The sequence below is a fragment of the Gopherus evgoodei genome, chromosome 8 (assembly GCF_007399415.2).
Source record: "Gopherus evgoodei ecotype Sinaloan lineage chromosome 8, rGopEvg1_v1.p, whole genome shotgun sequence".
In the NCBI taxonomy this organism is placed as follows: Eukaryota; Metazoa; Chordata; order Testudines; family Testudinidae; genus Gopherus; species Gopherus evgoodei.
In genome coordinates this window covers 3392977-3406010 of record NC_044329.1, presented here as the reverse complement: position 1 = coordinate 3406010, position 13034 = coordinate 3392977, and the positions used below count along the sequence as shown (strand labels likewise).

Genomic DNA, 13034 nt, shown 5'->3' with positions numbered 1-13034 from the left:
CTAACCTTGATTCTTCTTATGCTGGGGGAGAGGGGGTATTTCACTTGATTGATTATTATTATTATTTTTGGTATATATAAAGAGAGTTTTTGGTGTGTAGAAAATCTTTCAACCACAGTTAGGACTACGTGTTTGGATAACAATCTTCCTAAAGTATCAGAGGGGCAGCCGTGTTAGTCTGGATCTGTAAAAGCAGCAAAGAGTCCTGTGGTACCTTATAAACTAACATGCATGCATCCGACGAAGTGGGTATTCACCCTCGAAAGCTCATGCTCCAAAATGTCTGTTAGTCTATAAGGTGCCACAGGACTCTCTGCTAATCTTCCTAAAGAAGTAATTATCGGGAGGTTTATTTGTGAATGGTTTATATTTCCCTCTCCTTTTGTATTTATTTCCTTCCCTCTTATATTTGTTGGGATCATTGTGTTGATTATGCAGTGAAAGTGTGGTGAGCCCTGCAATGTGAAAGGACTACAGCGCTTGAGATAAGGCAGGTCTTGTTTAGTAACACGGATTGCACCAGCCTCCCACCCCCTTAACCTGTTCCTGGTTTATAAGACGGGCTGTTGCAATGTGAGGGGAGTGTTCCATTTACTGGGGAAACATTGGCCTTGCTATGAAGTGCATTGTTCCTGCATTTACTCTGCAACCATTTTCTTTGCAAGAGGCTGCTATTGCTAGCTCTCCGCTTTAGCACTTCCTTTAGTTAAACATTTCATAACTTCGTCTTCACAGGGCAGTTTAACAGGCCCGGGTGGTGCAGGCCTGCAGATATTTTTTTAAATAGTAAGAAGGTTTTTACACAGAGAGCACTAATTTCAAACATGGGACCTTTAATCCCTCACGAGGACAGTCAGATGGGTATTTAAGCGTGTGAAAGCTAAATGTTAAATGCCAATTTTGAGCCATACAGCTAATACTGTAACTGAGCCGACAGTAGTAACTGAATGTGTCCTACACATGCGGTACAGTTGTGGTCTCTTATAAGCGTCTTTGCTACATGCTAAGTCAGGTTTTCTATTTTTTATGAGTGCTTTTTCTTTTTTGGCCTTTGTTGTTAAGAATTTAAAGAGAAACACTTTGCTACGGTTCTAGTCTTCATCTGTGCAATTGCATAACTTCCATTTATGTTCATCAGGGTTATTTGTGTCCACTGATGGGAGAATACACTCCTTACACGAGAAAGTAGAACATTTCAATACAGCTGGCTGAAGATACTCACAAAAAGAGGGTTGTCATCAGCATTCAGACCCTTTGACTGAGGGAAAACAATTTTCCTTGAAATTCAGATGATTTTCACTCACGTCCACTGGTGGTTATCAGAGCTCGCGTCAGTGCCACACACCTCGGTTTGTGGTATAAATCCTTTTTAAAACAAAACATTTCCTGACTTCTTTCAGAAACCAAGAACAACAACAATTTGGTGCCGAAGTATCATCCAAATTTTTGGATAGATGGGAGATGGAGATGCTGTGCCCAGACAGAGAAGCTGGCAGCCGGGTGTATAGAATATGACCCCACCAAGGACGGTACGGGATTCATTACAGATATTCTCAGTCTTCAATATGTCTGTGCCAAGCAACAGTAAGATTCATCCTACCTTGTAGAAAGCGCTGAAGACTATTGTGCTACATTTCCAGGGAAGAGAAATGGTGCCACCTTCCCGGGATGTGCCTTATCCTCGTCTTCTTATCATCCTTTTTAAACTGTACTCTTTCCTCTGAATTAAAACTGACCCAGTTACCTCACCAGGGTGTTAGGTGCTGTCCTTTGAATGAGGTGTAAAACCAAGGTGCTGACCACTTGTGATCAGGAAATGACCCTGGACAATTCTCTCAGGAGAAGGGAGTTTGCTCCTGTGTCATGGCAAAATTATATTTTACTTTGTTCTACCTCCATTTGCCCTGTGGTTTCAGCTGAGAAAGTTATTCTCCACTTCCTCTTCTGAATTGGCTGTATGGTGCTGCTAGGGGGAAACAAACGTTGCCTTCTACCAACAGCTGCTTTCCGCTGGTGCCTCAGCAACCCCCATACAACACCTTCAGGTCAAGTTCTTCTGGCTGAAAGATGTTATGCAAGTGTGAGGGTCTTTTTTACTTCTTATTCCAACAGCAATAAGGAGCCAAGCCTCCTTATTCTTAAATTAGGTTGTCTTCTCTATACCTCAGCCATTTCGATGCCACTTACATGGCTCCCTGATATTCTTCTCTGGTTTTGTCTAGATTGGTTCCAAATTAATTTACTTCATTTCATTTCAGCCTCCAAGAAACCTCTTCCTCCCACTCCTGAAGATAACTGGGTGAGTGCAGCGAGGCAGGAGAAGCCTCAGCAGTGTCTTGTCTGATTAACTTGCACTGGGGGAAATGCCCCATTTAGGGTTCATTGCTGTTCAGTGCACTATTCTGTGCAAGAGATTATCACACCCCTGATTCTTCCTGGATTCCGTGCTTCTCTTGGATTTTCACCTTTGTCTTTCTCAAACTGTGTATGAGCAGCACCATGTTAGGAGCTAAGTTTGCTCATTAAGATGCAGTTTAGTTTGACAAACACGCAGCAGCTTTGCAATATTTTACTTTGTTGTGAGAGAAGCAGGAGCGCTGCTCTGCTGAATCACCACCACACCGAAACACTTCACACTTGTTCCAAGTCAAAGTTGGCAAGCCCAGCAGCATTGATAACCCGTCCTCCTGTTGCTCCTTCCCCAGGCAGCCGGGGTTGCTGTTGTTCAAAAGGGCTGGGAATTTCTCAGTGATCCCATCATCCCCCACCAGGGGCCTAGAAACCCAATCATTTTCCATGTAAATTTCCCAGCATCAAGGATATGGGATCCACTATGGAGGGTACATTGCACCGACTTAGCAGTTAATAGCTACTTGCCCTTTATTTTTGTGGCTATAAATTCTGAGCCTGGCTATTGGTTTCCTTTTTTGCAGCGGTTGTTCCTAGACCCCAAGGATGCTTTAGTAATGGCCATATATGACTACAAGGCTCAGAATCCCCAGGAGCTGACCTTACAGCGTGGTGAGGAGTACTACATTATCGACAACTCTGAGGATCATTGGTGGATGGTTCAGGATAAGAATGGGTAGGTACCTTTGTCCTAGCAGCGCCTAAGTTATTTGTAAATCTGCTGTGTGTGTCCATCACAAAACACACTCTATAAAAAATGGCTGAGGGCCAGATTCTGGTACCCTTACTCACCGTGAGTAGCACCTTCCTCGAGGAGGGGTCCCATTGACTTCAGTGGAACTGCTAATGGAAAAAGTAGCATGAGGAAATGCTTATGTATATGGAATCTGGCCTTTTAATTAAAACACATTCCATTTTCATACCAACCCCCAGCTGGCAACACAGCCCTACAGCTTTGGAAACCAGAATTCTGCAAAGCCTGCAGAGAATGAAGCCCAAGCAGGAAGCAGAAGCCACTTAGCTCCACTGTATTCAGGATAATATTCAGCAGGTTACAGCACAGAACAGTTTTAAACTGGCTGAATTAATCATATTAACACTGCAGCTCCCAAGCAGCCTGGTTCCATAACACTTGCTGAAAATGAGTAATTCCACTGTGTGGGATTAAGAACTAGCACGCAGCCCTGAGCACAGAGGAATGTGTAACTGCATGGCCCTGGGTGGAGCACTGTGCCTACACTTGGTGGGAAACAGTTTTCCTGTCTCATGGGAATTTGTGAGGTTTTGAAACTTTTTCCCATCCCAAATCAGGATGAAAAGTCAAAATCTCAAAAATTTTCATGAACCCAAAACAATCAGATTGGGCCAGTTGAATAGTTTTGTTTTGATGATGTCAAAACATTTCATTTTTTTTACTATCAGTTAAAAATCAGTTTTACATTTTGCAGTGAAAAGTCCTACCCCAATCCGGAACTTTTTCTCTTTGGAACAACATTGAAATGGAATGTTCTGACAGTTTTGAAACTTCTTTCAAATTGTTTTTAAAACGGGAAATTTATTAAAAACCAACTCTTTCCCATAAAGAGTTTCTGTTTCAACAAATCCGTGTTTTCCAAAAAACCAATGTTTTGTTGGAAGATTTCTCAAACAATTCTAACTGTCCCATAGGTACACAAATCCTCCTTTACAGCTGGGGTGGAGGGAATATGCTACATCAGCTCCTTACAAATTAATTTTTGTCTGGATTAATTTTTGGCTGGCATCCCTTAAAAACAACAAGCAAATACAGAGCATGGAGTGAGCATGGAGTTTCCTACAGACTAAAGTTTTCAAAGCTGACAGTACATGTACAAAGAAACTCCTGGCTTTCTGATATATTGACATCCTAATCTCCTTTTAACAGTCACGAAGGATATGTACCAAGCAGTTACCTGGTGGAAAAATCACCAGACAACCTGCAAATATATGAGTAAGTATATTGTTTCGTGGGCCTTGACGGTTCCAGTGGCATTGGTACTAATCTCTTTTGTAAGGTGCGTTGAGATCTAGTGATGAGAAGTGCTATATAAGAACTAGGTAGTATTAATATTACAGCTACCACTGAGTCAGTGAGCCTGAAGTCCCACTGTCTTGCACGTTGCGTAGTCATTATGACACTTGTTTGGGTAATGTTTGATGGCCACACAGAACAGACGTATATGATCATATTAGTTAGAAGACAGAGGAATCAGGTCCTGTGAACCTGTCTTGTAACATCACACAGATGAACAGGGAACTGCAGCATTCTCACCTTACCCTTGATGTTATTCTTGGACAGTCTCATTTTATACTTCTGATGCAGTGAGAATGTTAGTTCAAGTCAGTAACTTTTTCCTATTACTAATAAAACTAGGGCTGGTTAAAAAAATGGGAATTTTCTTCCATGAACAAATTTTGCACAAAACCAAATATTTTTGTTTTGGGGGAAAATTTCCCCTACATTTTAGATTGTTGTCAATGAAATGAATTGAGATTAAAAAAGGGAGTGGGTGGAGGGGAAGGGGAAAAATCCCACAAAACCCAAAACACACCTTCTTTGTTTCTGTTCAAATCAAAAGGAAACTAATTGTTCAAACCAATTCATTGAAAACCATCAGGAAAATATAAATGATGGAAATATTTTCTTGAAAGTTTTCATATAATTCAAAGATATTTTTCCATCAAAAATACTTTTCCATGAAACAGTTTTGACTGGCCCTACTTTGTAGGCTTGATATTAGCCTTTACAAAATGTATTACATCCCTTGAGTTAACTGGCAATCTAAAGACATGAATATTAATTCATAGCATATATTGGCAGTTCTATGGTATATTTTCTTCATTGTTAAGCTGCAAGTTGCTCATTGACTTTTTAAAAATGACTTTGTTTATGCAAGCTAAACAAGGCAATATATGATTGGTCCAAATAGCCTGGAATTGCTGACTGAGACTTTTTGATGCTTTCAGATGGTACAATAAGAATATCAGCAGAAGCAAAGCAGAAGTACTCCTCAAAGATGAGGTAAAGTGGTGTTACTTTTTGAATGAGTTTGTTTAGACTCCAATTTGCTTGAAGATATTGCATAGGAGGAAGGAAGTTGGGTGACTCCCAGTGGGTTAAGGAATTTAGTCCCCACAAAAAGTTTGTCTCTCCATATACCCCATAATTGAGCTTGGCTGGCCATCTCCACTTGTCACGGGGCCCTGGACTGGAATTGCAAGGAGTGGCCTGCAGGTCAGGAGTGAGGTGCCAGGGCAAAGCTCTGCAGGGGAAATTTATACAGCACCTGCCGGCTCTACAGCCCTAACCCTGAAAAGGGGTCCTCGTTAGTGAACCCCTCCACCTATGCAGATCCCCAATGGGGCTTCCTGCAAGTGCCTGCCAAAGTCAGCTGGCAACCTAAAACTAGTGTCTATAAACAACTCATACCGCTCATTCTCATGAGCACATTTGCCCACTTCTCTGTATTCTGAGTATGGTTTTTGTTATTCCAAGTTTTCCATGGTTGATGGGAAGGGAGGTGGCTTAGCTATACCACAATGACTCTGCATAGCCCATGCAGAAAGAGTTCAGGTGATATCTCCCCCTTGAAAACACCCACAGACATATCCAGAATAGCACCACCAGCACCACAAAGAGAATGTCCCTCTGCATTTTCCAGGGGAACAGTATGGTGTCAAATGAAGAACAATGTTTAATTAATGCATGCAGCATAGTTGTAGCTGTAACGGTCTCAGGATATTAGAGAGTCAGGGCAGGTGAGGTAATATCTTTTATTGGACCAACTTCTGTTGATGAGAATGACACGTTTTGGGCCACACACAGCACTCAACCTGCAGAACAGCTCTGTGTGGTTCGAAAGCTTGCCTCTCTCGCCAACAGAACTTAGTCCAATAAAAGACCTCACCCACCTTGTCTCTAATATTTAAAAGATCCTGTGGGCTGCCCGGGCTATAAGAGAGTTGAATCCTAAGTTCCTCCTGTATTTCTGTGCCTGCTGTCACCCACAGTGTGGTATAAGAAAAGGGCCAAACACATTTCAAAATAATAAAAAAACTTTCCTTGCCTCTGCACAGCTTTTGTGTGAGCACCTTCCCTTTCCAAACAGATGCTCCATAATAACGAGGACTGGTCAAACATTTTCCTTCATAACTGTTAGTGAAAGGAAAACTGGGGTTTCAACTAAACAAAAGAATTTTGTAAAAAGTTTCTGCTTTCCACAGAAATTTTTGCTGTTTCACCAAGACACTGAACACTGGAAAATTTCACTGGAAAATTTCAATTTCTGATATTTCACCAAAGTAAATTTCAGTGAAAAGAGGAAAAAATAGTTTGTCAGAATTTCTCCATTAAACCAAACCCCATTTTATGACCAGTTCTAGTAACAGCAGAGCAAAAGAGCAAGATTTTGTTTCTCTGAAAAAATTGCATTTCGGTGGAAATAAAAACCTGTGTGAGCTGGGTTTGTGTTTTGAAAATTTCCTATAAACTCCTACTGGAGGTGTCCACGCGCTGCTCAGGGAGCTGATTTCTCCTGTCTCTCACACCAGCGTGACTGCACTGTGGGTTGTATCTGAAGCATATTTGTCTCAATGACTGTTAGCTGCTCGAGCTCCTCCAGAACGTGTGGCTCTGCATGTGGGCGAGTTTTGGCCAGCATTTCCCATCATGAATGGTGAGAGGGAGGGGCAAGAAGTGTTTAGAGCAACTCATGCCAGATACATGCTCCAAGTTTCAGGGCCTCATTGATCAAAGGAGTTATTATTATTAATCAGTTATATCACAGTAGCACCTGGAGGCCTAGTCAAGGACAGAGCACCATTGTGTTCGGTGCTGCAAGACAGGTAGTAAAGTGACATACCCCCAACCTATTTCTATTCACACCGTGCATCTAACCTCCCTTCTTCCTTCTACTCTTGGCTCAGGGTAAGGAAGGTGCCTTCATGGTGAGAGATTCGAGGCAGCCTGGCATGTACACAGTCTCCGTTTTCACCAAGGCATTAAGGTACAGTTGAGCTCAGCAGGTTTCTGCATTGATTAAGTGGCTTCAGCCAGCAATTTATGTGGGAGTCTGAACATCCAGAGTCACTTCTGCTCATAAAGGAAGAACTCGGGGAGAACCATAGTGCTTCTGAAAAAGAGGGATGAACACCTGCCGGGCATAGAGGTCTGGCAAACTGCCCTACACAGATCAAAATACATTGGGGAAAACACAAATATGGCTGTGCTCTTGCAAACACATACGCATATTGCTTTACGCATATCGATTGTCTCATTGATCCCAGGGGTAGTACACATGTGCGAAGCTAGTCCCATAAGTGTTTACAGGATTACACAGAATACACACAACATGCCACTAGCAGAAAAGGTTTTGGTAATGAAGAAGAAAGCCTAGTTTCAAAAAGCAGAAGTAGTGATAATTATGCTCACAGCCTATTCTCTGAGAGCTCCTGGCTGTGGTGTTCTGTAGAGTGCAGTGCTCCTTCAGCCTTCTCGAGTTGGTTTCCACGTTTCCAGAGTTTCAGCTCTGGCTTCTAGCTGCCGCATTCTTCCACGCAGGGTATCTTCTTAGTTCCTCTTCATTACTGGAACTAGATGGTGGTTCAGCGATCACTCAGTGCTTAAGGTGCTTGCACTATAGGCTCTGTCCAGGTGCAACTGGCTATGCATAGGAAAAAGAGCTCTTTGTCTGGGAAGCTCAGCCTTTAAAGCGTGTTGCCAAAAAGGGTGATTTTTCACCAGCTGGGCTAGTTTTTGAAGGCCTCCATGACAAAATACCTGGAATTGGCAACAAGTAATTTTTGGGGCTGCAAATTGTTCCCTGTGCTGAAATCTGGGTGAAGTTACTAGGGCTTGTAGCCTTGTCTAGGTGATGGTGGTGGTGTGGACGTGAAGCACCAGTGCATTAGAGGGGTGTGCGTGCAGAGCACACCAGCAGCAACTGCTAGACTCTCAGAGGCAAGGCTCCATGCTGGAGCCAGCCCCTGCCACTCATTCTGTCGGGCTCTCCTCTCTCAGGTTCTTGGAGGGAGAGCTTCCCATTAGGGCCAGCCCCATGCCTCACACGGTCCTGTCCCCAAGGGATGAAGCTCCATAGTGAGGCTCCCCTGTGGCTGTGTGGACATAGTGATGCTGTGCCATAACTGTCCTGCAGGGACCCTGCTGGGGTGCTATAAAGGCTATTTGAGGCTACTTGTCTCAGGCGATTGGCTAAAATTCCAGCTTTGAGGATGGCAACATTGCGTCCCCAATACCACAAGGGAGACTTCTCTGTCTGTACAGGTGAGGCCATCGGGGAAGTGAGAGAGTGAATAAGCAAGCAAGTGGTTTTTGTTGATTTTTGTAGCTCATCCCTCTTGTTACTCTTTCAATATAATGGCTGTCTGCCCCATTGGTAGGCTTAAAATTAACCCACTATTTCAGCAGCTGGAGGTTCTTCCTTTTGTGTGCAGGGGAACATCTTAGTTAGACCCAAAGGCAGAGTTTCTCCACGCTCTGTTTGTGAGCTCCAGGTTTCAGCTTAGTTTTGTGTTTCACTCTTAAAGGTGAACCTCTTCTTCATACAGTCAAAGGGCAGGTCTCCATCCTAGGGAGTAACAGAACACGACATTTACAATTCTAATACATTACAGCACACCTCTGGGACTCACAAACATACTTTTCCATATTGTTGGATTCTGCTCTGGATATTTGTAATCTTGACTCCAGGAAGAAGAGCAGAAAGAAGGTTTAAGCAACACATTGCTTATGTCATGCTATGTAGATGCGAAGCTCTCTGGACACCAGGGCCGGCGCTTCCATTTAGGCGACCTAGGCAATCGCCTAGGATGCCAGGATTATTGGGGGGCGGCATTTTGCCGTGGGGGCGGCAGGCAGCTCCGGTTGACCTGTGGCAGTCGTGCCTGCGGAGGGTCCGCTGGTCCTGCGGCTCCGGTGGACCTCCTGCAGGGCAAGCCTGTGGCAGCTCCACATGAGCCGCAGGACCAGCGGACCCTCCGCAGGAATGCCTGCAGCAGGTCCACTGGAGCCGTGGGAGCAGCACGCGGGGCGGCGAAATGGCCGTGTGCCTAGAGCGCCAAAAACACTGGCGCCGGTCCTGGTTGATACCTTGTATTCTGTGGACCGTTTTCCCTCGGGTGCCGCCAAATGTTACAGAAATTCAGACACAGAACAATTAGGAAAATCTTTGCAGTGTGAGACTGCTCTTGCCTCTTCCCTTCATCTCCCCTACTTCTGGGCTTTTGTTGCTGCCTATTATTCTTACAGAATATATCTTCTTTTTCAGCAACGACAACAACCCAGTTATCAAGCATTATCACATCAAAGAGACTGATGAGAACCCCAAGCGGTATTACTTGGCAGAAAAGCACGTGTTTGACTCCATCCCCGAACTCATCAACTACCACCAGCACAACGCAGCAGGTGAGTACTGTTTTCCCATGCAGTTGGGGAGAGTGAAGGCTCTCAGGACTTCTGCTCGTAAGATGAAATGCTCAACTGAGTGAGTCCTTTTCTGTCTCATTTCTGGCAGCTGTTTAGCTGGAGGTTAAAGATCCCATGGCACTTTCTGATGACAGTAAAGGATTAATCTCAACATAGTTTCTAACATTACCTCTCAACTGCAGCAGGTTCTAATGTCTAAGACGGTGCGTGATCTACTGTAAATTTCATAGGGTCTGCACTAGCATACACTATACAGCCCGCGTACTGCCTGTATCCACCCTTTGACATTATAAAGCTCACAGAGATGCCTTGTGCATGAAAGATGGCCTCTAAATATCAGGTACCACATGATACTGCAGCAGAAATCAAACATCAGATAATGGAGACGTCTAATTTACGTAGCTCTTGTTTAGTGACTGAGCAAAAATGAAGGTTCTGGCTGATGTAGATCGGAATTGCTTCCTTTGAGCAGACAGGAAGTCACAACCCTTGACCTGAACAGAGATTCGGCTGCCACCAAGTGGGATTTAGCAGTGGCTGCAATGCACTGACAACGTCTAATGCCCTCAGAGCAGGACTTCTCAATTCGTGCTTCTCTTAGAATAATAAGTTATTTCTAGACAACACTAGGGTTAGAAATAAAAGACCGGCTTGAGTCACCAGTTGGGTCATTCAATCTACTTTTCTACTCATTATAGGTACAGTACCAAATTGCACCAAATCACATCTTGAGGAGCCAAAGTGGAGCACTTGGAGCACCTTTTGTGGTTGTAAATTTCATAATTGCTCCTGCTGTTAAGAATATTTCCCTAACACCTGCCCCAAACTTTTCCAGTGACTTTAATGAAGGAGGCTATGCAAACTCTTCCACATTCTGCTCTAGTAAAGACCATATACACATTCTCTGATTCAGCAACCCTGACTGAGGACACAATGACAAGTGTCCCCAGTACCTTTTAATCCAGTAGAAAATACCAAAACACCTACCGCTGACCTCCCAAAGGCAGCTTTTGCATGGGCTGGCACACATTTACTTTCATTCATTTCTTTACCAGTTTCCAATGATCAGACATTGCTATGGTGGTATGTGACCTTTGCACTTTTTGCACCATGTTAGTCAGCTGCGTTAACCTGGGGCCCATATTTTCCTCCGTGATCCAGGTCTCGTCACTCGTTTGCGGTACGCTGTTTGCTCCTGGAGAGAAAAGGCCCCTATCACTGCAGGACTGAGCTATGGTAAGGAGTTATTCCATGCCTATACTTCTCTTACCTTGAGATAGCATGTTCATCTCCGGAGCGTAGGTTGGCTCTGTGAGCCTGAATCTCCTTATGGAGACCTCCCAGCAGTAACTGGCAGTTTCCAAGTCTTTACACTCAGACATTTCCAAGAGACATGACAAGACTTTGAAAGACTCCAGGGAACTTGTAGGCACCGCACCATGCACACTGTTGAGTAAAGGAGCCTCCTGGGAGAAACTGAATAGCTTCCAGTCCTGTTTAAGTCAATGTTAAATACTGAAGTGAATACTGAAGCTTGCCATTCATCTTCCCAAGTAACCTGTGATGCTGCCATCTGTGAGAGTTGGGGGCCATGTGATGGGCCCATTGTTGTTGTACATTGTTTCCTACAGTAATATTATTGTTATCGTCATCATTGTAATTCCTAGAGGCTCCAACTGACGTCAAAGCCCAGTTATGGTAGGTGCTGCATATATTCATATGCAGAGATAGTCCCTGCCCTGAAGAAGTTACAGTCTAAATAGACAAGACAGACACAGGGTGGGAAAAAGGAATAATTATTATCCCAGGTTTTCAGATGGCAAACTGGAGTATAGAGAGCTTAAGTAATTTGACTATAACAGTGTTTAAAAGAAAACTGGATAAATTCATGGAGGTTAAGTCCATGAATGGCTATTAGCCAGTGTGGGTAAGGAATGGTGTCCCTAGCCCCTGTTTGTCAGAGGGTGGAGATGAATGGCAGGAGAGAGATCACTTGCCCAGAATTACTCAGGCAGAAGCAGATCTCCCGAATCCTAGTTCAATGCCTTACCTGCAAGTCCATTCTTCCTCAGGTGTTACTGGTAGATCTTTACTCCATTTGTCCCCTTACTGTTAACAGGAAAATGGGTCATAAATCCTTGGGAGCTAACATTTGTGCAGGAGATTGGCAGCGGTCAGTTTGGGCTGGTCCATCTTGGCTACTGGCTTGAGCAGACTAAAGTCGCTATAAAGACCATTCGGGAAGGAGCAATGTCAGAAGAAGACTTTATTGAGGAGGCCCAAGTCATGATGTAAGTGGCCACTCTGTATTCTCAGCTGGTATATTGTGGGCATGCTCAGTAGGACAGAAAAAATAAACCCAACCAAGGTTCAGAGCACCCTATTGAAACATCAAAATAATATCATGTAAACGAAACTGTGCTTAGATGCTGGCTTGTTTATTAGAAAGATGTGTATAAACGCATGTGCTGTAGCAGTTACTGGCCGGGGGAAGTTTTAGTGTGAGAGAATGTGTCTATACTTCTATTAATACCCCAAAGGTCCTGCTAGATCACTATTTCTTCATAACGGGGATGTGGGGTTCTGGACCAAAACTGCCACAAGAAGAAATTTCATTTGAACTTTTTTGGCTTTTGTTGGGAAAAAAAAACCAAAACAATTATTTTTTTGGCAATCCAAATGTTTGTTTTGTGCTTTTTTGACAAAAAAATGGAACAAAATCCATTTTATTTGAACATGTTCATGAAAAAACATCACCTTTTTTGACCAGTTGTTCCTTGGGGTGTTTTGGGTGCACAGAATTTGTCAGCATGTCTTGTGCAATACTTTTCTGACCATAAACCTGTGTACCCATGTTGAATGTGAGTGCGGCCACATTTAAAAGACAAATGCATTAGGTAATTGTAAAGTGAGTATGTAAAAGGAAGGGCAGGAAGATTGAGTGTAAAGGTCGGGATGCCTTGATTCGCACCCCTAGACTTTTGTCACATACATTGACTCTTCAATAGCCTGGTTCTGATCTCACTTATGTTGGTGTAAATGCAGAATAACTCTGTTGAAGTCAATGTTGATACATCAGTGCTGAACTAGTGTGATGTTAGAAGCTGCCCCTAACTTCCCTCTTTTATGTTCACACTTGTTCATCTCACAGCAAGAGCTGCTT

General features: G+C 43.5%; 1 protein-coding gene across 1 annotated transcript in view; it reads left to right on the top strand.

The window, feature by feature from the left end:
- The window catches only part of ITK (IL2 inducible T cell kinase), a 44360-nt gene that overhangs the window by 21966 nt on the left and 9360 nt on the right, over nt 1-13034 (top strand). Inside the window, exons 4-12 of the mRNA XM_030573230.1 lie at nt 1401-1529; nt 2259-2299; nt 2934-3085; nt 4313-4378; nt 5395-5449; nt 7354-7433; nt 9714-9850; nt 11033-11107; nt 11991-12162. Coding sequence (XP_030429090.1) covers nt 1401-1529; nt 2259-2299; nt 2934-3085; nt 4313-4378; nt 5395-5449; nt 7354-7433; nt 9714-9850; nt 11033-11107; nt 11991-12162 — 907 coding nt within the window. The remainder of the gene's footprint in view (nt 1-1400; nt 1530-2258; nt 2300-2933; nt 3086-4312; nt 4379-5394; nt 5450-7353; nt 7434-9713; nt 9851-11032; nt 11108-11990; nt 12163-13034) is intronic.